This window comes from Esox lucius, chromosome 12 (assembly GCF_011004845.1).
Source record: "Esox lucius isolate fEsoLuc1 chromosome 12, fEsoLuc1.pri, whole genome shotgun sequence".
NCBI classification, from domain to species: Eukaryota; Metazoa; Chordata; class Actinopteri; order Esociformes; family Esocidae; genus Esox; species Esox lucius.
In genome coordinates this window covers 21,545,681-21,572,359 of record NC_047580.1, presented here as the reverse complement: position 1 = coordinate 21,572,359, position 26,679 = coordinate 21,545,681, and the positions used below count along the sequence as shown (strand labels likewise).

The 26,679-nt window shown below is 39.7% G+C and overlaps 1 protein-coding gene across 3 annotated transcripts in view; it reads left to right on the top strand.

Moving 5' to 3' along the window:
• Positions 1–26,679, top strand: part of nphp4 (nephronophthisis 4) — a 144,497-nt gene that overhangs the window by 11,010 nt on the left and 106,808 nt on the right. For all 3 annotated transcript variants that reach the window (XM_020051866.2, XM_020051867.2, XM_034295795.1), the window contains exons 3-6: positions 10,212–10,381; positions 11,087–11,151; positions 18,057–18,206; positions 25,632–25,768. In XM_020051866.2, coding sequence (XP_019907425.2) covers positions 10,212–10,381; positions 11,087–11,151; positions 18,057–18,206; positions 25,632–25,768 — 522 coding nt within the window. The remainder of the gene's footprint in view (positions 1–10,211; positions 10,382–11,086; positions 11,152–18,056; positions 18,207–25,631; positions 25,769–26,679) is intronic.

Below are 26,679 nucleotides of genomic sequence, written 5' to 3'. Positions count from 1 at the left end.
TCTGGGTCTCACAAAGACAACAAAAATCCAAACATTTGGAATCATCAGACCAAAGGACAAAGTTCCACTGCTCTAATGTCTGTTTCCAGTGGTTCTTGGCCCAAGCAAGTGTCCTTATTGTTATTGTCCTTCAGTAGTGGTTTGTTTGGAGCCATTTGACCATTAAGTCCTGATTCACACAGCCTCCTGTGAACAGTTGATGTTGAGATGTCTGTTACCTGAACTCTTTTGAAGAAATCTTCAAAGTTCGGACATTTTCCAGGTTTGACAGACCTTTATGTAATAAAGTAATGTTTGACTGTCGTTTTTCTTTGCATATTTGATCTGTTCTTGTCATAATATGGACAGACAATTATGGTTTTCTGTATAACCACTCTAGCTTGTCACCTTCTACATACCACCTTCATGCATTAAGGAGGAAAGAAATTCCACAAAAAGGCACACCTGTTAATTGAAATGCTTTCCGAAGTGGACAAAGCTATCTTCAAGGCAAAGGATGACTACTTTGAAGAATCCACAATATTAAATTATTTAAAAAATCTTTTAACAGTTATTTCGTTACTGTATGATTCTATGTGTGTTAATTCATAGTTTTGAGGTATTCACTATTATTCTACAATCTGGTAAATAGTAAAAAATTAAGAAATACCCTTGAAGGAGTCGGGGTTTTCAATACTTTTAAATGGAACTGTATACTGAGGAAAAAGCCTACCATTTACAGAATGAAACTTCTGATTGAGCATGAATTTGATTTCAGTATATTTGAGCTAGGTCTATGTAGACCATATTGTATTTGTCTTATTGTAGTCTCGATTTTCATTTGAAGCATATTTTAATAATTCTCCCATTTGTAACCATTGCAAAGACATTGGAAACATTGTATTTCCATTGTTCCTATATGTTTTGAATGGCTCTGTTTTTTATGTGCAACCTAAGATAGTTTTCAGAAACACCTTCATAAGGAAGGTTTTGGGAACAGTTCTGTAGTTCATCCTCCCAATCGGTATTTATTTCACCCTTAATAGAGACTACTGATACAATCTCTTTTCCACAGGCAAACGTCAAGTGTAGATATTGTACATGCAAAGATGCCCAACGTTGTTGCTCTGCACCTTGTGTGTGAAGGAAGGCTTTTTTGTTATCAACCCAAGCAGTATCTCTGCAACACGCACCAACGTATTGCGTGGATTCAACATAGTACATGCAATGGCCAGCCTCCTGTCTTGTAAGGTGTATGAACTTACTGACAATGTAGTATAGCTGGTTCCTTACAGGGCATTCTCCATCGAACAAGCGTGGTTTGCTGGTGATAGTAGAATTTATGAGTTGCTAGTTTGTTTGTTTTTTAGTTTCACAACAACCGTTTAAATTTGTTCCTGTTTTTACATGGAGCAGGACTTCATATGTCATCGCTCCATATTAACTGAACAGGACATCGTCTTCAGACCTCAGTAGCTGCTGGGAGAATCTGTAAGAAAAGTGTCCCACATTACCTCAGCTAGGTGATGTCTAACAATTAAAATGTATCTAATTTCAACACCAATGAGTGGAATAATTTCATTGTTGTGTATGAGCTGTCTAAACAGCACTGTGGTTTCAAAAACCAGAAGAAATCCCTCCCATTGAGCTTTGAGCTCCGAATAGCAAATGTGCAGTAATGGTATACATCACACATTTGTCCATTTTAAACGTCGGTTTTGAACAGTGTGACTAAACCTGTCCCCTGGACTAAAATAGATAAAAGGACACCAAGTGGTTGAAGACAACCCAAATTCCTCACTCCCAATTTTTCTCAGCTTCTTTTTGCCAATCCATACAGGACAACTGATCAAAGCACATAAAATTGTACATCGAAAAAGGAAATGGTGGGGCTTTGGGTCTCTGGCTAACTTCCCTTCTCCCTATTTGACAGCCATGCTCAGAGATCCCACTTCAATTATACATGGAGAGGCTGGGGCCTGTGCTTTGCCTGGCTGGGAGTGATCAACATTTCAGCTCCTGTGAGAGTAAACATCTTGTGGAGCAGCTGCTTCTTAAAGGCTTTACATACTCCAGCGTTATGCTCCATAATCTACCACTGTGTGACCACCAAGTGCATTTCAGACCATGCCACCACCACCAGCAGCCAGGACAGAGGGGATATGAGAGGATAGAAAGTCTCTCTTTCCTGTTCAATGACACACATAGGAACATACTGGTAAATTCTTGGCCCATTATCTAACTATCAGCTCTCCCAGGGGTCTGCTGTGACTGTGTAAAAATAAAAATAAATGGCAAGACAGAAGAGAATGAGAGCCGTTCAAGATGGAGAACATTGCAGCATCTCAGGGAACAGGTGTGTGGATGTGTTTTCTGCATATTTGTGTGTTCTTTGAGTCAGGCATATCAAACAAACAAAAGTAAGCATTTCTTACAGCACATTAAGCCCAGCCCCAGATACCAATATTAAATATGGACTGTGTGTGTTAAGATGCCACATTACGTGCACTTTCCCTGCAGGCTAAGATAATTTGGGGCTGGCTCAGAAATACTGAGCTTGTTTTTCGGTTCCCGTATGCAGGTTGTTTTGCAGTACTGCACCACTGTGTCGTACAACAGTGTTATGGTTCAGGTCAAAATCAGGGTGACAAGTCTGCTGATAACTGCCTAAAACAGAATCGGCAAGCCAACAAACAACCTTCTAGACAGCTACTACACAAGCATGCTGTGGATTGAAAACAGTATGGCAGAGGACGCATTCTATTTGCTCAATTCGTAGTCTGTGCTCCACTATCCAGGCAGCAGAGATGGGGAGTCTTATACACTCAAACACAGAAACAGCTGTAAAAACTAACCCTGATTAAAATTCTTACCTTAAGCCCAGTTCTAACCCTGATCCTAAACCTAGGCTTATCACCATACTTGCTGATGCTTATAGCGGTAACGTCAAACCAAATGTTTAAAGTCCACTATATTAATTATTGGAGACAATCAACAATTTATTCAGTATTAACACTTATCTCTTAATGTAAAGGGAGAGTTTAGAAAGAGAGGATTTGTCACCCTGATATACTCACTGGTTCATTCCTTAAAAATTTTAGTCGTAGGCATAGATGTATTATGAGGAGGTTGCCTTTTGTATAAGGAGCAAGGGAATAATAGACATACCCTCACGAATAGACTAAAACACAAAGTGAAGCCTTGGCTGTATTCATTAAGGCTCAACTGAAAAAGTAAAACTGAAAACAAAAACAAGTTTGGGATTCTGTGTTTCTGTTCCAGCACATTTTTCTTCTGTTCGTGACAAAATGAATATGGCCCTATTCCCACCTATTCAGCCATTCTCTTGGAGCGATGGCAACGCACTTGCTCATTCAGGTTACATGCCACTATTTTTGTGATGTTTGTTCAGAGGGCAACGTGTCTACACGTTAGGTCCAGATGAACAGGTGACTTCTGCCCTGCTCATTTTACCGGCTCCGCTATCATTGCGCGACTGTCTCTTGCGTGCCTGTCTCTCCGTGTCCTGCATGTAAATGTTCTCTCTCTTTCTTGTTCTCTCCTGCTCTCTCGTCTCCTGGGTTTGACAACCAGAGCCTCCTTATAATGAACCCATCAGGCAAGAGACAGTTTCTTTACTGCATTTTTCATATGACTTCTTACACTCAAGTGCTCAACTTGGGTTGTATTCACGAAACCCTAAGAAATGCCACGCTGATAAATTAGAGCCGTATTCCATCTTCACAAAATTTCTTAAGAGAAAATCGTATTATCTATATTTCCTATGATAGGAATGTTTAGCTGTAACGAAGTATTGGAGAGTTTTAGTCTCAAATAATACCAATGGCATTCTCAACAAAAATATGAAGGGGGTAGGACACTTATGCTAACTACATTTCCTTGTGTAAATATCTCCGTCTGTGTAATGCACAGCTGATGAATATGACATTTTAGGGAGGTAATTTTGGGTTATTTTTGAGTAGCCAAGAATCCAGACCTACCTCCTCCACGTCTGTCTGTCCTTCATTCACTACAAACACTGCATGTTTACAGCAATGACAGATACTATAGCAGCGTCCCTCACAACTCTAAAAAGAGCCGGGTTGTTTTAAAGTGGAGGGCCCTGATGATATGTGCTCAATGTTGTATAACAAACCTCCTCTTGCACATAGTTAATTTAACTGTCACCCACAGCACAGTAGCTATAATCCCCTATCTGCTGACACTGACAGGCTGGTGCAGCTACTTATGTTGCTACTGCTGGTACTGCTACAGCATAGATTATTATGTTTTAATGTAGCCTAGCCCTATTACAGCTCTTTTTTGCTTTTGTCACATTCGCAGGAATATTTTCCCCTCTGACACTCGATTAATGGTTTGTTGACTAAGTTGCTTGAGAATAACCTCTCATTAGGTAAAGCATATGTTATCCCTGGCATTGCCGGCACACAAGCTGTTTTCCCATTGACATCCTCATGCTCCCGTGGCGACGGGAAAGAGCAAGATGTCAAACAGTGTTTTTGCAATGCTTTGAGTGTGCTGCTGTGTAGTACAAGGCCTATTTGGAATGAACTGCCGCTGTTGGTTGCATAGACCAGTGGTTCTAAAAATGTGACGTCTGTGCTGCAAGGGGCCCATGTCACTCTAAAAAGAAAAGGGACAGGGTTTAATGGGTGTAAGATTAAAGATTAAGGGTGTAAGGGTGAAACCAATGCAATGTAATATTATTAATCAACAGAGACATTAGTATTCACAGCACTTCACTGTTAAAAATATTGTGCCTCTTTAGTAAAAGATTTTCTTTGCCTCAAGGCAAAATGTGTGGAATTGCAGGATATTAGCCTGAAAGTTGTAACAGCAAAAATTGCTCCCTCTCAGGAAATCAGCAAGGAAAACTATGGTATCTGAGACATTTTCCAGCGAGTGGCACAGTCCATGTTCAAACCTAGACTGTGGTGGTCAGTGCATTTTTACTCTGTGTTGAATTTATCCTTCAATTGAAGAACACCCCTATAAAAAAGGTGTTTTGAAAATAGTAAACATGAAAATCACTATAAAATAACTATTTTCATTGGTTTTATGTAGAAATTGTAGTATTAAAAGCTTTTCAAATCATTAAGGGGCAAGTAAACCCAGCATACCCTAGAAGTAAATATTATTCATCATTAGATGACAGGCACTTTATTTAGCATCTTAATTAAAATAGAAGACCTTATTTACTGAAATTTCAGACGGTTATACATTTTTGAGATACATTTTATGAGAAAATTACCGTAATAATGTTTTTGTATTAAACATAATGGTCATGTCACACTGGAGAACAGAATTCAAGGCTAAAATGTATGACATGTTCATCCTTAGACTTCATCATTCCAGTCCATACCTTTTGCACTTGATTTGAAGACAAATAAAGACCAAACCAATCACAAGCAAAAAATATTTTATCTTATAGCTTTGGGATACACTTAATTTGGGCAGTCAAAAGTATAATTTGTAGATGCGCTACAGATATTCATACCATTAACAAACTATCAAAAACAAATGCTAAGGTTAAGATTTGGATTAGGTTTAGAATGTAGGTTACTGTTGGGGTTTAAGGTTAGGTATAGTTGATAGTTAATTGAAATGTTAGCCTGTAAGGCATCTACATACTGACTATAAAAATTGTGACCTAGTTTTTTTTCTTCATATACTGCACTATTTTGGGTGGTGTTTTAAATGAAAGCCCTTTTGGTTTTCTGAACCTGCCCCTTACCATTCTTACCTACACTATTTGTCTTTTTTAATGCAAAATAAAGAAGACATGTTGCTGAAGTGAATACAAAGGGAAATTAACGAGAATCTAAGAGAAACTTTAAAATAAAGAAGACTACATTTGTTTCTTAGAACTATTTTTAGAACATAGTCCTTCATGGATAGAATGAAGACAGGGAAAGTGTCTCTGACCGCAATGCAAATCAATATTGTCATGGGGGACTAAACTCGGGAGAACATGAAATATGTATTCCAATAACTATGTTCATACTGTGATTGGTTCAAGAATAGTTCACTTTAAGATAGTCTTTTGATTTGAGAGTTAAGGTGACAAAAATGACCAAGTAGAAGGAATGTTTACAATCCATTACTACTGAATTAAATGCTTTTTTGGGAGTACGTGTTGCTTTTCCTAAATCGGTAAACCCTGTCAGTATTTGGTTTTCAACATACTTCTCAGATATTTCGACACATGCACATAAGCATTGATGCACAATAGTCTTTCCCAATTTCATAGTATCCAATTAAAGCTGCATTTTCAGAATTGCCACTAGTTCTGAAAGTGACGCTGTTGAGCCATGAAAATTGTGTGCTGTGTCATGTATGTGCCAGTATGTGCCCTGTGTCATCAAAACTACTCGCTTTCAGACTAGGATTTGAATGCTGACAGAGGCATGATAGTGATTCTTCGTATAGATTGTGCACATATAAACCACATACATTATTACACATTAAGCCTAAAATGGGAGGTTAAAGAATAAGTTATTTATTCGCATATGGCCCAGATTGCATCTAGTTATAACCTCGTCTTATCATAGCAACTCCAAACAAACTCGGTTTAGAATGGAATATGTGTCCTCCAAATAAAAGTTGGACAAAATGGGTAAAATTTGGAAGATGCAGTAAAATAATATTTTAGGGTAAGTAGTATACTGTGTCTGGTGTCAAATGATCCCTGTGTGCAATTTGGAGTTTCACATGATTTCAGATTAATAAACACACCGGTCCCTGGGAGGTCCCACAGTTGGTTAGTACCATTCACAACAAAGGGTTCATCATGAAAATGAAGGAATATTTGAAGCAAATATGAAGTTAGGTTTTTAATATGAAGCACCAATCAGAGGTAGGATACAACAACATTTCCAAGGCATTGAACATATCCTGGAGCACAGTGAAGTCTATTATTACGAAATGGAGTGATTATGGCACAACTGTGAATCGGTCAAGAACAGGCTGTATCTGGCCGAAAAGTCAGGGAAGGTACCAAGAGGCCTTTGCTAACTCTAATGGATTTACAGTCTTCCAAGGCTGAGCTGGGAGACCCTGCACACTGCAACAATAGCCCAGGTGCTTTACAAAAGTGACCATTGTAATGGGGGAGTGGCAAAAATAAGAAAGCCCATACAATCTCTGCAAGAGTTTGCCAGAAAGCATGTGGGAAACTCTTTGACCACGTGGAAGAAGATTCAATGGTCTGATGAGACATAGTGATATGTTTGGCACAAGCATAACATCCATCCTGAAAATAAGTCTTACAGTGAAGCAAGGCAGTAGCAGCATCACACTAGGTGGCTGCTTCTCAGTGGCAAAGACTGGGTCAAGATCGAGGGAATGATGAAAGGAGCAAAATACATAATGGTCCTTGAAAACAAACGGATTCACAGCGTACAGAACCTCAGACTGGCAAAGGTTGATCATTCATCAGGACAGTGGCTTAATTTTCTTGATCATATGATTGCGCTCCAATTTACAATGTTGTCTATCCAGTGATTTGTGTATATTCACCAAGTATTTATATTTGGTATAGAGAGAGGTTTTACAAATTGGCTGAGAGAATCCCAAAGAATTTTGATTAAAAGACAGTTATTATTTTAGCTTTTCTCTGTAGTTGAATGATGACCATCTCCCATATTTTTTGCTGTCTTCAGCTTGTCCAGTTTCTTCAAATTAACGTTTGGACAGCACAATAAAAAAAGAAAAATGTAGATCTAAACAGAATGCAATGATGGGCAAATCATTTAATCCCTATCTTTGTACTATATTGAATAGGAAATAGTACAAAGATATAAAACATATCAAATGTATCAAGTGCAAAAACATATCAAATGTTGAAACAGAGACATTTGTTTCTTGAAGAATCTATGCCCACTTTGAATTTGATGCCAGCAACATGTAAAAAAGTTGGGACAGAGGCAACAAATTACTGGAAAAGTTGTGTATTGCTAAAAACGAAACCAGGTGGAATATCACAACTAATTAGGTCATTTGACGACAGGTCAGTAACATGATTGGATATTAAAAGATCATTCCAGACAGGATTCACCACCACCACTCTGTGACCGACAAATAGTGCAGCAATTCAAGAACGTAAAATTGCTAAGTGTTTGGGCATCTCATCATCTATGGTACATAATATCATAAAAAGATTCAGAGAATCTGGAGAAATCTCTGTATGCAAGGGACAAGGCCAAAAACCAATGTTGGATGGCCATGATATTTGGGCCCTCAGGCGGCACTGTGTTAAAAACAGACACGATAATGTAGTGGAAATCACTGCATGGGCTCAGGAACACTTGTGGTCTGACGAATCAAAATTGAACAAATTGAAATTATTTTGGGGAATCATGGACACTGCGTTTTCTGGACTTAAGAGGAGAGGGACCATCTGGCTTCTTATGAGCACACAGTTCAAAATCTAGGATCCATGTATTTTTCCACCAAAAAACAAAATCTCAGTTTCAACACTTGATATGTTCTCTTGGTACTATTTTCAATCACATATAGGGATACATGATTTGCACGTCATTCTGTTTTTATTAGCATTTTATGCAGTGTCTAAACTTTTTTTGGATACAGGGTTATATATTCCTATCATATTCTAAATACATTTTTGTATAGTGTTGTTACAATCAAATAACACTAGCTAGGACACAAGAAATACTCAATTATGTACATATTATACCTTTTTTATAAGAAATATCAATGCATTTGATGCCATTATGTATATAACATTGCACTTTTATGTAATTGTATTAGCCATTCTTTGGCTATAACATTAATACTTGGAGATGAACAATCTACTCTATGTGTTACTCTGCCTCCATCTTTCCAGATGGTGTAGTTCAAGACCAAGTGTGTAAAACCCAGTATGTGTTCTTTGTGTACCCCACTTTAACCCTACATACTGATCCTACTAATGCTAATGATGTTGGCACACATGTTGAGTCAACATGCACGCTTACACCGATCAGCCGTAACATTATGATCACCTGTCTAATATTGTGCAGGTCCTCCTTTTGCCGTCAAAACAGCCCCGACCCATCGGGGGATGGACTCCACCAGACCTCAGAAGGTGTGCTGTGGTATCTGACACCAAGACTTTAGCAGCAGATCCTTTAAGTCCTTTAAGTTGCGAGGCGGGACCACTATGGATTGGACATTTCGTCGATTGGATTGAGATCTGGGGAATTTGGAGGCCAAGTCAACACCTTGATCTCGTTGTTGTGTTCCTCAAACCATTCCTGAACCATTTTTGCTTCGTGGCAGGCCGCATTATCCTGCTGAAAGAGGCCAATGCCATCAGGGAATACCGTTGCCATGAAAGGGTGCACATGGTCTGTAACAATGCTTAGGTAGTTGGTACGTGTCAAAGTAACATCCACATGAATGGCAGGACCCAAGGTTTCCTAGCAGAACATTGCCCAAAGCATCACACTGCCTTTGCCGGCTTGCCTTCTTCCCATAGTGCATCCTGGTGCCATGTGACGCACATCCACGTGATGTAAAAGAAAACATGATTAATCAGACCAGGCCACCTTCTTCCATTGCTCCGTGGTCCAGTTTTGATGCTCACGTGCCCATTGTAGGCACTTTCGTCATTGGACAGGGGTCAGCATGCGCACCCTGACTGGACTGCAGCTATGCAGCCCCATACGCAACAAACTGCAATGCACTGTTTGTTCTGACACCTTTCTATCAGTACCAGCACTAACTTTTTCATCAATTTGAGCAACAGTAGCTTGTCTGTTGGAATGGACCACATGGGCCAGCCTTCGCTCCCCACATGCATCAATGGACCTTGGCCCATGACTGTGTTGCTGGTTCACCACTTTTCTTTCCTTGGACCACTTTTGATAGGTACTGATCACTGCAGACCAGAAACACTGCACAAGGGCTGCAGTTTTAGAGATGCTCTGACCCAATTGTCTAGTCATCACAATTTGGCCCTTGTCAAAGTCGTTCAGATCCTTACACTTACCCATTTTTCCTGCTTCTAGCATCAACTTTAAGGACAGAATGTACGCTTGCTGCTTAATATATCCCACCCACTGACCGATGCCATGATAATGAGATTATCAGTGTCGTTCACTTCACCTGTCAGTGGTCATAATGTCATGGCTGATCGATGTATAACACACTTATACACACCTACGTACTCACATACTCATGTCTTGTCCTGTATGTGTGCTCCATTGCAGGTGCTGTACTTCCACACCTCTCTATGTCTGCCTAGCGTGGTGGCTGTGGCAGAATTGGTGGTGTTACAGGCCAGGGCAGACGGCTCTCAGCGGGAACTGGGATGTGGCTTTGCCGTCCTGCATCTTTTCTCCAGCAGGACTGAATCTCAGACTTCAGAGGAGGACAAAAGGTGATTAGCTCTGTCTCAATACTCAACACATCATAGGACATCTTTACTTTCTGAGTTGTTACTGAATCCATCAATTAATCAAACACAGAAAAATATTACTTATTTTTGTAAAACAAAAAGAGGGTTAGGGTTAACCTTTGTGTAACAGTAACCCTTACCATGAAAACAAAGAATTTTAAGTGTTAAATTGATTTGGTTTCGAATGGCTGTTTTCAACACGCATGTTGTTTAACATTTCACCAGATTAGTTCGTCGTGCCAAGTTACGCACCGCTCCATACCATACTTGTAACCGAGCACGGCCACAAATTGTCCAAAAATTATATAAATTTCATTGATTCCATACCTGCTTTTTTTTCCTGCTGAGTTTTACTATTAATTAAGCATGTTGCACATGTACTAATGTTAAAAGCACAATTTTCTTAATTTGACCCTGTGTCTATTCCCAGTTTCTGACAACATGGAACAATGCATCCTTTGTACTCATAAGTATATACTAATGTGCTGTGAGGGCACAATTCACATAAGTATAGGGTAAACAGTCTATAGAAAAATCTATAGAACACAGATGGAGATCTTTATTTATTTAAACAATGTAACAGTATCATTTTCAGTAATTCCAGTGTTTCTCTGTTGTATTTCAAATGTTTTATGTGTATCTGTTTCTTTGAGTCACTGCATTTGTTTTTCCTTGATTCTCACTTAGGTTATGTTTTTACCATGGAACACCCAGGGCATTGCTCCATCCACTGCTAAGGGACTGTATTACGCGTGAGTGTCTTTTACATTCTCTCTTATACCAGAACGCCACTGTGCAACAACAATTTGAGGATTGGTTCAAAGCTACACCCTATTCTATTCACTTTCGTCCTGGCCCTGATCAAAAGTAATGCACTGTAAAGAAAATATTATGCCATTTAAGACACACCTTAACTAGATAGATCTGACAGTGACTTCCTCATGAGGGTCCCTAATGGGGACACACTAATCCAAATGGAGTGGGCCACCATTTTGTTGATTGTAGCTGTTTTTTGTCTGGTGCATTTAATAAATATCCCAGCCCATGGGTTCCGATGACAAAACGTTCTAAGTCGCAGTTTGTTATTTGGTAGAGGTGAAACCACTATCCAATTAAATGCATCATACCCTAGCCACAACTATCAATTTTAATTTGAATCAATTTAACCAAATAATATCTAGGGACTCTAGAATAGGTAGAATAGGCCTACATCATTAACCTTAGACCAGGGGTTGTCAATTTCAGTCCTCCTAGTTTTCTATTCTACCTTGTAGTTAATTGCATTTGCCTGGACTTCCAGAAAACCAGCAGCCTGGAGTTGAGAACCTTTAGTACCCTTTGTAATCATTGTTCACCGAAGGAGGGAATAAGGTGCCACACTAGAGGAAAACCCATGACTGCATATCACCTGATGCCTGTAATGCACGTGCAAAACATCCCTTTTCATTGGCCGTGTTATTTCCACACTAAGGCACATTACAAAGCGCTGCAAAATCTGGAGAGGTGGAACAACATCAAGGTGGTAGAACCCTGTAAACTGTAAACCTTGTCAACTGTCTCTTAACTAGGTTGACAGAAATCCACGCTTTGGTTTAGTTTCAATGGAAGAGTACCGATACTATATTTCATCAGTCATTTTGAAATTACTTGAGTGCCAATGTTAAGCTTCACATTCCATTTTTAGATTCTTTTGAATGATTTGAACATGATGTGCAAAATATGCATAACTTTAGCATTTGGTGCCACAGAAAAGAAATGGTGGATTGCTGTCATACCTTGTCAGGATACTGCCTTTTCCAATGTCAAATTTTCTTTGGTGACCTATCCCTTTTAAGCAGTCTGTGACTACTGTAATATAATAATTTTGAATATGAAAAAAACATTATGCATTTCTTAGTGGCCCGGTGAAAGAGGTGCCCAGTAGCATTGTTAATGTATGAATAACAACACAACACCAGAGTAACCGTGTTGGCTATCTTCTTGTCACATGAATATTGGAAAAGCTCTCTCAAATGGACTGTAATTTAAATTAATTATTAAAAGTGTCACGCATACAGTGTCAACACACCCCCTCATCTGAGAGGACAGATGCTTACCTTTCGGTCTGGAATAAACAAAGCAATCCCTTTTTTTTCCACAATGGAGCCTTTTTTTCTGGAGCCAAAGGCCAGCCATTGTGTATTGTCCTGTTCTCTGGACAGTTTTATCTGCAGTTCATTGAAAGAGAGCATGTTTTCGTCTTCACACTTCAAGCAAAGTGTTGTTTACCCTGACACAAACATGCTGGGAAAATAGGTACGTTTCTCTGTTGTGGTATCATTTCTGGTATTTCCTTACCACTGAACCAGGAATTTGAGGCCACATCCCTCAGTGTATGTCTCACTGTTCTATTGTGTCTCCACTTCTGCTTTATTATCTGATCACCCCATGCAGACAGATAAAAACAGCGACAGACAGACATCGGTCTGGAGTGCACACTTAACGCCTGCGGCCCCTTCTGTCAGTCTATCAGATCTGCCGTGGATGGATGTGCGTCTGCGTGCCTGCCCACATACACTTGTGTGCCCAGCATGTCAGGGAGGACGCCAGAGGGTGAGGGTTACTCTGTGCCAGAAGGGCTAGGGTGGGGGAGGCGCACCCTGCTTGCCAGCCTCAGTCTGTGTTCTTCTGCCCAGTGCCAGCCAGCCGCCTCCTAAGCCCCTCCGCTGGAGCCACCAGGGGGAAATGAGAGGGGAGAAGGGGAAGGGCAGGGATGATAGGGGATCACTCGGGGGGCTTCTGAAGCTTCTCTCCTTGACTGACCTACAGTAGGGGGTGGAGGGGATCATGGAAGGAGGATAATGAGATACACAGAGGAAGATTGGGTTACTACTGACCCTGCACAGCATCATTCCCGGAATGACTGGGAGGGAACCCGTTTGTGAGGGAGGGAATAGGAGACAGAGAGGGGGTGGAGAATGGTTTGCTCTTGGGACAACTCTGGTAGATGGGGAGACTACCAGATGGCACCGTGTTTCTTATTGTCGAGAAACGTTCATTGCGTTCGGATTATTGTTATTGTTGAAATCCACTGCCACAGATTCAGAAGTTCTTCGGGTTTTAGGTTGTTGTCATCTTTTAGAAAAAGCAATTGTTGAGGAGTTGAATGTGCTATTTAATGGGGTTGACATTTTCAATATTTATCTTCTTTCACTTACTAATGCATTTGAAAAATTTGTAAAGGATATTGCTCACATTGAATAGCCTGCATCAATGAACCATTACTTTTTAGAGCCTTTTAAAATGGCAATGTAATTTAAATTTGTAATTAGTTTTTGCTTCATTATGATGCTTTTGGCCTTTCTATTTTTACTATGAATCCTGTCATATCATCGAAATATCTGAAGATCACAGATAAAGCTGACACCTGTTTATTCATATAAAGAAGTAGAATAGACACAAGTTTTTTTTTGTAAAATATCAAATAAATTATTAAAATATTGTCATATGTATCTCTGTCTCGAGTCATTCAATCCATGTTTTTTTTTAAAGTGATGCATAGCAAGTCTAGATGCAGCTTCAATGATCTCAAAACACGTTCAAATATATTTTTTTCACTTTTTTATTATTTTATTGTACCATTATGTGGTATTGCAGTTTTCCTTTGAAGAAAGAATTTTGTGATGTATCACTTTTGAGGAGGGTAATGGTTGGATGAGACAGCTAGTGATTATTTGGAGAAACGGGAAAATACTTCTTGTCTTGGACATTCCTTTCATTGAATGTTTTCTTCTTATAAAAATGGCTTATTAGCCTTCTGCTGATATAGATATATTAGATTCTGGTTACATAGATACAGTGCCTTGAAAAATTATTCAGTTCCTCGACCATCACACCTATGTGAGCCCCCCCCCCCCACCTTTGCTGCAATAACAGCCGCCACTCTGGTGGGAATGCTTTCCACAAGATTTTGGATTGTCTCTGTGGGAATTTGTGCCCATTCAGCCCCAAAACAGCATTTGTGATGTCAGGCAAGAAAGCCTGGCTCGCAATCATTGTTCCAATTCATCCCAATGGAGTCCAGTGGGGTTGAGGTCAAGGCTCTTTGTAAGCCACTGGATTTCCTCCACTGGATGGCCCCACTTTGTGCACAGGGGCACAGTCATGCTGGAACAGGAAAGGGCCTTCCTTAAACTGCTGGAAGCACCCAGCTGTGTAAAATGTCTTTGTGTCCTGTGGTATTAACACAGCCCCAGACCATTATCCCTCCTCCACCAAACTTTACAGCACTATACATTCTGGTAGATAGCATTCTCCTGGCATCTGCCACACCCAGATTGGTCCATCATACTGCCAGATAGTGAAGCGTGATTCATCACTCCAGAGAACTCTTTTCCCCTGTTCCAGTGGTGGTGTTCTTTACACCTCTCCAGACGACGCTTGGCACTGCGCATGTTTATGTGAGACTTCTGTACAGATGCTCGGCCATGGAAATCCATTTTGTGAAGCTTCCGACACAGTTCTTGTGCTGATGTGGCTTCCAGAGGCAGTTTGGAACTCTGTGGTGAGTGATCTAAAAGATGATAGGTGCTTATCCACTTTGCGGTCACGCTCTGTGAGTTTGCGTGGTCTACCACTTCGTGGCTGGGCTGTTGTTGCTCCTAGATGCTTCCACTTGATAATTATAGCACATACAGTTGAACGGGGGCGGATCTAGTAGGGCAGAAATGACTTGCTATGATTGACATAATTCTCTCCCATGACAGTACTTTGTCATACAATGTTTTTAACAACTTCCTAAATTTTTAAGATGCACATTAATGTCCGTTTGTATTGCTTTATTTACAACTTCTTTAGCTTTCTCTTTGTTATTCATTACCCATTTATAGCCTGACCAAAAATCCTTTAACACTGGGGATTTTTTACCAGAAAATGTGGCAGCAATTTTAATGGCTAACAGGTGGAGGCCAATATTAAGGTAATTGTGTCCTTGTTGCATACATACACTCACCTAAAGGATTATTAGGAACACCATACTAATACTGTGTTTGACCCCCTTTCGCCTTCAGAACTGCCTTAATTCTACGTGGCATTGATTCAACAAGGTGCTGAAAGCATTCTTAAGAAATGTTGGCCCATATTGATAGGATAGCGTCTTGCAGTTGATGGAGATTTGTGGGATGCACATCCAGGGCACGAAGCTCCCGTTCCACCACATCCCAAAGATGCTCTATTGGGTTGAGATCTGGTGACTGTGGGGGCCATTTCAGTACAGTGAACTCATTGTCATGTTCAAGAAACCAATTTGAAATGATTCGAGCTTTGTGACATGGTGCATTATCCTGCTGGAAGTAGCCATCAGAAGATGGGTACATGGTGGTCATAAAGGGATGGACATGGTCAGAAACAATGCTCAGGTAGGCCGTGGCATTTAAACGATGCCCAATTGGCACTAAGGGGACTAAAGTGTGCCAAGAAAACATCCCCCACACCATTACACCACCACCACCAGCCTGCACAGTGGTAACAAGGCATGATGGATCCATGTTCTCATTCTGTTTACGCCAAATTCTGACTCTACCATCTGAATGTCTCAACAGGAATCGAGACTCATCAGACCAGGTAACATTCTTCCAGTCTTCAACTGTCCAATTTTGGTGAGCTTGTGCAAATTGTAGCCTCTTTTTCCTATTGGTAGTGGAGATGAGTGGGACCCGGTGGGGTCTTCTGCTGTTGTAGCCCATCCGCCTCAAGGTTGTGCGTGTTGTGGCTTCACAAATGCTTTGCTACATACTTCGGTTGTAACGAGTGGTTATTTCAGTCAAAGTTGCTCTTCTATCAGCTTGAATCAGTCGGCCCATTCTCCTCTGACCTCTAGCATGAACAAGGCATTTTCGCCCACAGGACTGCTGCATACTGAAAATGTTTCCCTTTTCACACCATTCTTTGTAAACCCTTGAAATGGTTGTGTGTGAAAATCCCAGTAACTGAGCAGATTGTGAAATACCATGCAACCATGCCACGCTCAAAATTGCTTAAATCACCTTTCTTTCCCATTCTGACATTTAGTTTGGAGTTCAGGAGATTGTCTTGACCAGGACCACACCCCTAAATGCATTGAAGTAACTGCCATGTGATTGGTTGATTAATGAGAAATAATTGCATTAATGAGAAATTGAACAGGTGTTCCTAATAATCCTTTAGGTGAGTGTATTTAAACAATATAGGTTTTTGCTTTTTCTTAAAAATGTTGCAACATAAAATCAATGTCATCATTCATTAATGTGTTTTACCGTTTGTAATTCAGTAAATGATACAATTGGTCAGCCTGTTGGAAACGTCTGCCCTTTGTTGTTAATGTTGAGACAAACATTTCTCAAAAATAACCAGTTTTTGTACTGTTTGTAAGATTCCTAAAGTTATCAAACTTTATTTACTTTCATACGCAGCTTAACCTTATATTGTTCTTACCAGCAACCATTATTTTCCTGTACATGGAGGACTATGGACACTGTTCCGTCATTATCCTACTCTCACACTTTTGTAAGAACAGAGTTGAAGCAATCTGGGGGTGGGGGAAGTGACACATTCCAGTGTCATTTTCAAAAGCCCATCTACAATTCTTCTGACTTGTTACTCGCAATAAATATTTCCATAAAATATATATTTTATTTTTTATTTGGGGACATGGATTTTACATGGACTTTCAAAGAATCTAGACTTCAAATGAAAAGTCTTTCATCATTATGATTTAGTTAAATTATCTGCTTATTATGACCTATTCACACAAACCCTTCAGGGGAGTGACTCTTTGAGTGACTATTTACTTGAATGTTGCAATGGAGGTAACTCAGCGTTTATTTAGCTGTATAAAAACCAAACCATTATCAGTTAACCCGCTCAACCACTCCAACTGTTCTATTTTAAGATAATGCACATACATAATCAATTTCAACCTGAAAAAATAGGATGTGAGTGAATGTTGCTTTGATGAATGATCATCACTGTCTCAGTTGAATATGTAATTATCAGAGCTGTCATAGTGAGTGATCGCAGAACAGGCCTAGGATGTACTGAACACTCAGTACCCATCAAATTTATTGTGCGGTTTTCTCAGGTTGTTGCTCAACAGTTTTGAAGTATGTTGATGAAAAGCATCATGGGGCAATGTTTCAATGGTCGATGGTTTGAAGGATACACGTGTCAGCCCATCCCTCACATCACAGAGTGGATTCCTCAGCTGCCCCTCTTTCCTCTCTGCTCTTGGCACGAGGGAACGCTTTTCCAGGCCATAAATGTCTGTCATCCTGCACGGCACATGCACAGGTTTGTCTTCAAACAGCCCCCCAATGTAATGGAGCATGCACCTGGGTCTCAGCAGCCAAATAGAATATTGAGAAATGGAAGTGTCTGGATCGCTTTTTCAAAGTGCAGCGTTCTTGTTTGTGGCTGGAACAGCAGCCTATTAACATCGGCAAGATGGGTGACAGTTGTTTGTGAGGAGCTTGTGACAGGCAATACTCCATGTCTTCCATTAGATGATAGGAATCATATATTCATCTCTAGAATTGAGCACCATTAACTCCTTATGTAACATTGCCTGTTACATTTGCAATAGCATTGATATTTATTGAAACAATATGTGCTCTGTTATGTTGTGTGTTTTCTGTCTGTTCAGAGAACAAGCTGTTGGTGCCCATCATTGAAACTCATTTGGTGTGCCGCTTGAAGCCCCATCCTGCTTTGGCCCCGGTCATACACCTATTTCCCCAGAACATGCTGGTGTCTGGAGATGAGAACATCCCTGGGATTAGGCCATCCCCTACAGGTAAGACAGTGTTTCTTTCATAGTTAAATACTTATTTGCACTACAACAATCAGGCAAGCCTAGTTCAGCCGGCCCGCAATAGAACATGTTCCCACCTTGAGATTGGAACCTGGGTCACCCACGTGAAAGGCTGTGTCATTACCCAGTGCACCACTGAGCTGTACATTTGCTTGTTGTCAGTATAGCCTCTTGTCTCTATCCTGAACAAATCCTTTCATGGCAAAACAACATACTTTTTTCTTTAATTTGTGAATTACATTTATTCTATAACTATCAATAAAGGCAACGATAACTAACTTTTTTATCAAGTGAATAGAATTGAGAATCGTGGAATCTACCAGAAATAATTAATAAATGTTGTTAAAGCTGGCAGTTTTAACAGCTTATTAGCCAGTAATAGGCTTACTAGTATCCACTAAGTTCCTAGGAATAATCATACGAATTGAGCAATTGCTAGTGAGACTGATGATGAACTATTCCATGCCAGAAAGAGTTGCAATATAACTAATACAGTTTCAGGTTTCAGCCAGCAAAGTTTTCGTCAATACGAAATAATTCACAAAGTGTACTTCTCTAACCACTACACTATTTAACAAGAGTCAGTCAGTCAGTCAGACAGAGACATTCGCTCTTCTTAGCTGGCTCTGCTTACGCGGTCCGGCAAAAATAATGTGTTCAGCATTTACCTACTTTTAGTTTTTATGTTGGGAGATTTACCATATGTCCATAGATGCACTAAATGCTGCAGTTCGTGGTTTTTCCTGTCCAATGGTTCTCCCATGTGGCCAACTTACTGAGATTCATTACCCTGAACCAGTGGGCCAATTGTAATCACACTGATTGATACTGATCAGGAGATAACCTGCCATGATGGCAACTTCTTGTGGTCGAACTGAATATACTTTCATATCCTAATAGTGTTTCTTACATTTTTTATTAGTTGATATTATTATACAATTATATGTGTCTGTTATTTATGTATTTATGTGCCAGGTAAACTTTTTTTTTTATACATACTGGACTGTATTATGCAATTATTAAAAATTGAAGTGAATTGTTGGTCATTTGGTATCATAGGAGTAGAGTTTCAAATGTTGTTCATGAAAATGAGATATAATCCAGTATGGTAGAGGAGTGGACTTTAATTTCAACACAATCATTTGTCAAAACCATAATTTAAAAAGAAATATATTTAGTAAGATTTTTTTTAAATGCAAAACATGCATCTGTTATGAAATTCTGTGCTTTGTACTTGGTTTCACTCTTCAGGAATGGTAATGATGCCTTTTGTCTATTCCTGTTTCACTGGGGTATAAATATGAAGTTGCATTCATGTGAAAACCAAAGTGCTTTTTGCAGAAAGGAGACAGATGGTTGTTGACATACATTAGGTAAAACATATGAAAATACCACTAAGCACAGTCAGGGCAATAATCCAAAAGTTTCAGAAATCTGGAGCTATTGCAAATTTGCCAAGAAGAGGAACCAAGTGCATATTGCCCCCATACCAACAGTGAGGAAGATGGCGAGGGAGGCAAAGTTGAATCCACGGATCCCAGTTTTAGGACAAGTCTCAAATTCAACTGTTAGATGCCACCTCCATGTCAACAACTAATGGAAGGTTTGCACGAATAAAGCCCTTACTGACCTCACCCCACCGAACCCAACCCACAAATTGCAGTACCTGGACTATAATTGGAATAATGTGTTGTGGTCAAACATTTTAATGTTTGACAATGAACACCCTCAGCATGTTTGAAGACAAAAGAGGACTGAATACAAGGAAAGTCACCCGATACCCACGGTAAAATATGATGTTGGATTATTGTTGCTTTGAGGCTGTTTTGCTACTAAGGTTCCAGTGGCTGTTGTTAATATTGATGGCATAGTTCATTGTAGGTAGCAGGATATTTTAGCCCAAACCTGGTTGCCTCTGGCAGGAGCTGGCAGTAATTTCTCCGCTTTAATTGATGTCTATGTTTTAAAATCAGTATCCTGTTACATTTTCAGAGTACTGTTTGAGATGAACGTTTGAGATTAGGTTTCTTAAGGTTTTAGTTTTTTCTCCAATGTGTGTTTCTGACACAAAATAAGAGGATTAATTATAGGATTAATCTGAGTGAACAAAATGCTTACTTGTAAGTGAGAGTTTCATTAGGCCTTACTTTAAATGTCATTACTTTCAAGTGGTTATGGAAGGTCATGGCATTTAAAAGTTTGTTTTAAATCTTAATAGTTTTTGGGGTCACACGCATTTTAGCAGATATTGCTTATGTGTTACAGATCTCTCCCGATTAATGTGTGTGGCTAAACATCTTAAATAGGCACATGACTTTGCCTATTTAAATAACCTACTTTATGCATTTGGTTTAATTTGGGAATCATATTAATGAAGAAACACGTATTTGGTTGTGGCCAAACAGAAAAGCTACTTGTTTCCAGGAACCCATCTGAACCATCTAAGCACATTTTAGCCTAAAATGAAAGGACAATACCATGAAAAGCATAGGTGCGATTCCATGTTGGTTGACATGCCTGCAGCATTCCAGAGAAAGGGGCTGAAATTTGTTTTTTACAGAAACCTCCTCATAGCCATTATTGTACTTGGTGCCTTGATTTAGAGTACAGTAGTTGTTAATGGAAGAACTATGCTATCAGAGACCAGCAAATTTCTGTTTAGATTTACATTATATAATGTCAATATGCAATTCTGACACCTGGCAAATGGTCAGCTCTGTGGTGTTGTGGTTAAAGACAGCCTTTCACGTGGGCGGACTAGGTTAGAATCATGAGAGGGCAGTTGTAGTTGGTTAAAGTAACCACAGATAAAATGTAAACAATGACATTTTCTAAATATTGAAGTCTGAAAGGAGTGTGAATATGGAAGGGGCTGTGCCCTCAGACTATAAGATGGAACACTATGCCGGTAGAATATAAAATTTTGTATTTGACCGTATCATGATGGTTTCTTGTGTGACCGTCCCGGAAAACCGCTCTTTCATGTGTTCCTGTCTTGGTTGTGGAAACATCCAACCAGAATAGCAATGAAAACATTTGGCTTATTAGTAGCCTAATAAGTTACAACAAGTTAGAAACCTCTTTAAAAATAGCATGAAAAATGGTTTAGCCAGCAAAGATAAATCAAACTTAATAAAACTTCTTATGCTGCAGATTTTACAGAGGGTGCCCATGAGTACAAAAGTCATTAGCTGCTTTTGCCATTCTGAAAGCAAGCATTATTTTCAGTTATTACACGACCAGTTCCTACGTACCACAGTAAATGCATTTGTTCGAATTCCATAGCGAATTATGGAGGTAATCCTTCAACCCCCTTAGCTCTCCTATGTGGCTTTCCAGATTGAAAAACATCTTCAAATTGAAAAACAAATCAGAGTACAGGGAATGTAACAATACGCTTCCTTCATTGGGGGTAAATCAAATGTCACATGCTCAAAATGGAATGACTTATAATATGTTCCCCTGTTGGCCTGCAATATTCAGAACCATGATTATTTGTGCTACAGCATTCTCACTTCATCTTTCGTAGCCGATGTTATTATTTTTGCATCACTGTCATTCTCAAGCAGACTCTCAAACGTGGGGGACTCATCCTCCAAAGTTGAAATGGTGTCTAAATAAAGTTTATGGGGGGGTGTACAGCGATAATATTTCACAGTGGTAGGTTATTATATGCTGAGCCAGTGGAAGGTTTTGGGTCCTTAATCCTCACTTTCCTGTTCTGGGTCTATAATAAGTAAGCTGACCTAAGCTTCCACTGTCAGTATATTGGACCTGCATGGTTTTACAGTTCTGAGTCTCCCCATTCTCAAGCTACTGTATGAGAGCATTTGATGGTGCAATTTGGTATTTGACATGATTATAAGAGGTGATTGGTATATTCAGGGTATATATATATAAAAAAAAGAACCCTGTCACTGAAAGAAAATCTCACCAAGTTAGCCAATTTTTTTCATGCAAATGCTTTTAGGGAAATGTAAATGTTTTACAAATTTCAGTCCTTCAGTATTCAAAACAATCACCTAAAAAATAAATAATATTTATTATGTTTCAATATTGTCACGTCCTGGCTGTGCCCCTAGCCATCTCTGCGCTGGGCTCGGGGTATAGCCAGGACAGGACAGGAGGTGGCATCTAGCCACCTCTAATCCTTTTTGGTCTCCCCAATTGGAGGCAGGTGTTGGTCATTGCCTCCGATTGGGGACCCTATTTAAGTTCCTTGAGTTGGCCATGCTGATGAGGTTCATTTTGGTTTTGTCCCTGTTTGAGATAACCCACGTCACTGGTTGCTGCTTTTTGTTTTGTTTGAGTTTTGTTTTCATTAAACATGGACTATTGGAAAAACATCGACTCTGCGCCTGTGTCCTACCACAACCTCACATGTGACAAATATTTATTTTACAACTCTTGAACTGGGCTTTATTTAAAGTAGTGTGCTTTGTAAAACTCTGTTTCCTGATAAAATAGTTTCAAACTAGTGTAGGGTGAATAAATGCTAATTCGTATTCGATATACGTTTAAACATTTTAAGTTGGGATAGCCTAAACATGTGAAACAAATTTAGTTTGGTCTTTCCAGTGAACTGTTCGAGATACTATTTTAAGATTACTAATACTAATTATAGAATAAAATACTAATAATGCCATGGTGTCCAAATGTACAAACCCAAATCCAAAAAAGTTGGGACACTGTACAAACTGCGTGTAAAAAAGGAATGGAATAATTTACAAATCTCAAACTTATATTTAATTCATAATAAAATATAGATAACATATCGAATGTTGAAAGTGAGACATTTTGTAATGTCATGCCAAATATTGGCTCATTTTGGATTTCATGAGAGCTACACATTTCAAAAAGGTTGGGACAGGTAGCAATAAGAGGCCGGAAAAGTTAAATGTAGAGATAAGGAACAGCTGGAGGACCAATTTGCAACTTATTATGTCAATTGGCAACATGATTGGGTATAAAAAGAGCCTCTCAGAGTGGCAGTGTCTCTCAGAAGTCAAGATGGGCAGAGGATCAACAATTCCCCCAATGCTGCAGCGATATCAGAAAGGAGTTTCTCAGAGATAAATTGCAAAGAGTTTGAAGTTATCATCATCTACAGTGCATACTATCATCCAAAGATTCAGAGAATCTGGAACAATCTCTGTGTAAGATCACTGGATGCCCGTGATCTTTGGGCCCTCAGACGGCACTGCATCACATACAGGAATAATACTGTAATGAAAATCACAACATGGGCTCAGGAATACTTCCAGAAAACATTGTCGGTGAACACAATCCACCGTGCCATTCGCTGTTGCCGGCTAAAACTCTAGGTCAAAAAAGAAGCCGTATCAAAACAGGATCCAGAAGCGCAGGCATTTTCTCTGGGCCAAGGATCATTTAAAATGGACTGTGGCAAAGTGGTCAGACTAATCAATATTTGAAGTTCATTTTGGACAACTTGGACGCCATGTCATCCGGACTAATGAGGACAAGGACAACCCAAGTTGTTATCAGTGCTCAGTTCAGAAGCCAGCATCTCTGATGGTATGGGGTTGTATGAGTGCGTGTGGCATGGGCAGCCTACACATCTGGAAAGGCACCATCAATGCTGACAGTTCTATCCAAGTTCTAGAACACCATATGCTCCCATCCAGACGTCGTCTCTTTCAGGGAAGACCTTGCATTTTCCAACATGACACAATGCCAGACCACATACTGCCTCATTTACAATGTCATGGCTGCATAGAAAAAGGATCCGGTTACTGAAATGGCCAGCCTGCAGTCCAGATCTTTCACCCATAGAAAACATTTGGCGCATCATAAAGAGGAAGGTGCGACAAAGAAGACCTAAGACAGTTGAGCAACTTGAAGCCTCTATTAGACAAGAATGGGACAACATTCCTATTCACAAACTTGAGCAACTTGTCTCCTCAGTCCCCAGACGTTTGCAGTCTGTTATAAAAAGAAGAGGGGATGCCACACAGTGGGTAAACATGGCCTTGTCACAACTTTTTTGAGATGTGTTGATGCCATGAAATTTAAAATCAACTTATTTTTCCCTTAAAGTGATACATTTTCTCAGTTTAAACATTTGATATGGCATCTATGTTGTATTCTGAATAAAATATTGAAATTTGAAACTTCCACATCATTGCATTCTGTTTTTATTCACAATCGTACAGTGTCCCAACTTTTTTGTAATCGGGTTTGTATGTTGTCATAGTCAATTAAGTATTTTAAGTTGGGATATCAAAGATGTTACAAGACAGTTAGTTTTGTCTCTCTATCTTGAACGGTTCAAGAGATATTATTCATGCTTAATGTTAATTAAAAGGAGGGAACAAGGAGAAAAAGGAGAACAAGTAGGAGGAAGAAAGATGATGGAGTAGGAGGTGAATAATGTGAAGGATAAGGAGAAGAGAAAAAGGAAGAAGGATAAGAAGAAAATAGAAAGGTGACGGAATGAGAAGGAAGAAGGGAGGAAAAGATGTTAAAGAAGTAGAAAGATGGGGAACAGGCCTGCCGTGCCAGTGAGTGCCAATGCCCTCTCCCCCTAATGGCCACGGTCATTATTGTTCTCATCTTCACCTGTGTTTCTGCTCACTGCCCCAGTTTAAGTCCCTTCTTCCCTTGTGTGTTGTACATCATTGTTTTGGATTTAGTTGCCATGCTGTACAAATAGACTTGCTTTGCCACAACCACATTTGTTCTTCTTTCATGTTTGTCTGGTTTTACTTTCATCAAAGTGCTTTGTTCTCCCTCAATAGGAGCTTAAGGAAAATATTTTTCTTGAGAGGAGGCAGACAGGCTAGCTAAATAACATGACTGAACATGATTCAAAATTGGCGATATAATGGAAATAAGAGAAGGTAATATGGGTTATATTGTGTTAATGGTTTGAACTAGAGACAAGCTATTTTGTCCCTGTAAAGCTGCAATCATGCCGGTCTCAAAGCTCTATTTGTCTGTTTTTGGCTGCGCTAAAGCAAACATGCAGATCCTGCTCAGACTGTCCTGTGATCTTTGTTATAACCAAGCAACAAAGTTGGCTTGGCTCAATGGATGGGCAAGTGATTTAGCTGTAGCAACGGTGCATCTGCTGCTAGTCAAGCTTCAGGTCCTCACTGTTCTTTACACAAAGGAAATCAGGACACAATCTATTCTCAATTGAGTTAACTGTATGTAATCAATTAGTTGAATTAATGTGCATCATTTAAACAGCGCAAATATCCCAGCACTTGAGTCCTTCAAACTGAAAAAAAAAGTATCAAATAAATCCCCAAAATCGTGAGTGTGAGTATGCAGAGTGACAAAAAGTCAGCTCTGGCTAATGGAACATGATAGAACATTAATGAAACATTCAAATGGAGGCAGATTGTAATACTCAATTCACCAAAGCAATTTTGCCTCTAGGTGATTCTTTGTTCAAGCCCCACATGGTGAAGAGCCTCACCTGTTTTCTGGACAGGCTGTCCATCTCTCTGCATCCCTCCCTGGAGAAGTTTGAGAGCCAGCTGCTGCAGCTCATCAACATGGACTGCCACAACACAGTAAGAACCAACTCATGCAATCCAAGCTCTTCACACGAGGCACCCTTAATATGTATTGATTGTTTGCATGTACTTGTACTGCTTTGTTGTTGCACTTCCACGATCTGTCAAATTGTATGACTAACACAATTAGTTTCCTGTTATGTATGATCCGGCATTCATATGAATGTATTATATATACTTCAGGACCCTCCGAATATATAAACATCCAATATTCTAGCTATTGACTATTTTAGAAGTGTTATTATGTAAAGATTAGTTACTGTACACAGTTTGACAATTCCTTCAATAACGCAGGAGCTTCTAACCATTTAAATTAGAGCTTATATATTCTCTTTGTCTATGGAGACTGGACACATAACCATATTTGACAGGTGCAGCCATGCGCTTGCAATTATTTGCCCAGTGCAGTTGTGCAGGTCCTATCTCTCTGTCTGCTCTGACTTAGTTGACGTACATCAGTGGAAGCGTGGGATATCATGAGAATTGACATCATGATGCTGTCAAACCCTTTATATCTGTGCTAGTGTTCAGTAATGCCACTTGCCCCATTACCGAACCCCCTTGATGGAGACTATTAAGACAGTTCTGGTAAAGCATCTCTCACCCTTATGTTTTGTCATGGGGCTCGCCCTAGTGACTTGCCAATTGGTGTTTGTACTTGTTATGTGTGACAGGCGTTGTAGTACCCCTTCCAAGTAATATCCCATTGTAAATTTTGGAGTATGTTGAGATGCCTTTCTGTTAATTTAAGACAGAAAATGCACAACAGTACACGTATGATGTCTTGTGGGGGTTGGGGGGAGGGTAATTCACCGCTATCGCATGAGTGTGTATACAACACTACTAACACCATGAACATTGCACTATAATATTAGCAGTACTTATGGCAATGACCAAGGTACGCAGTA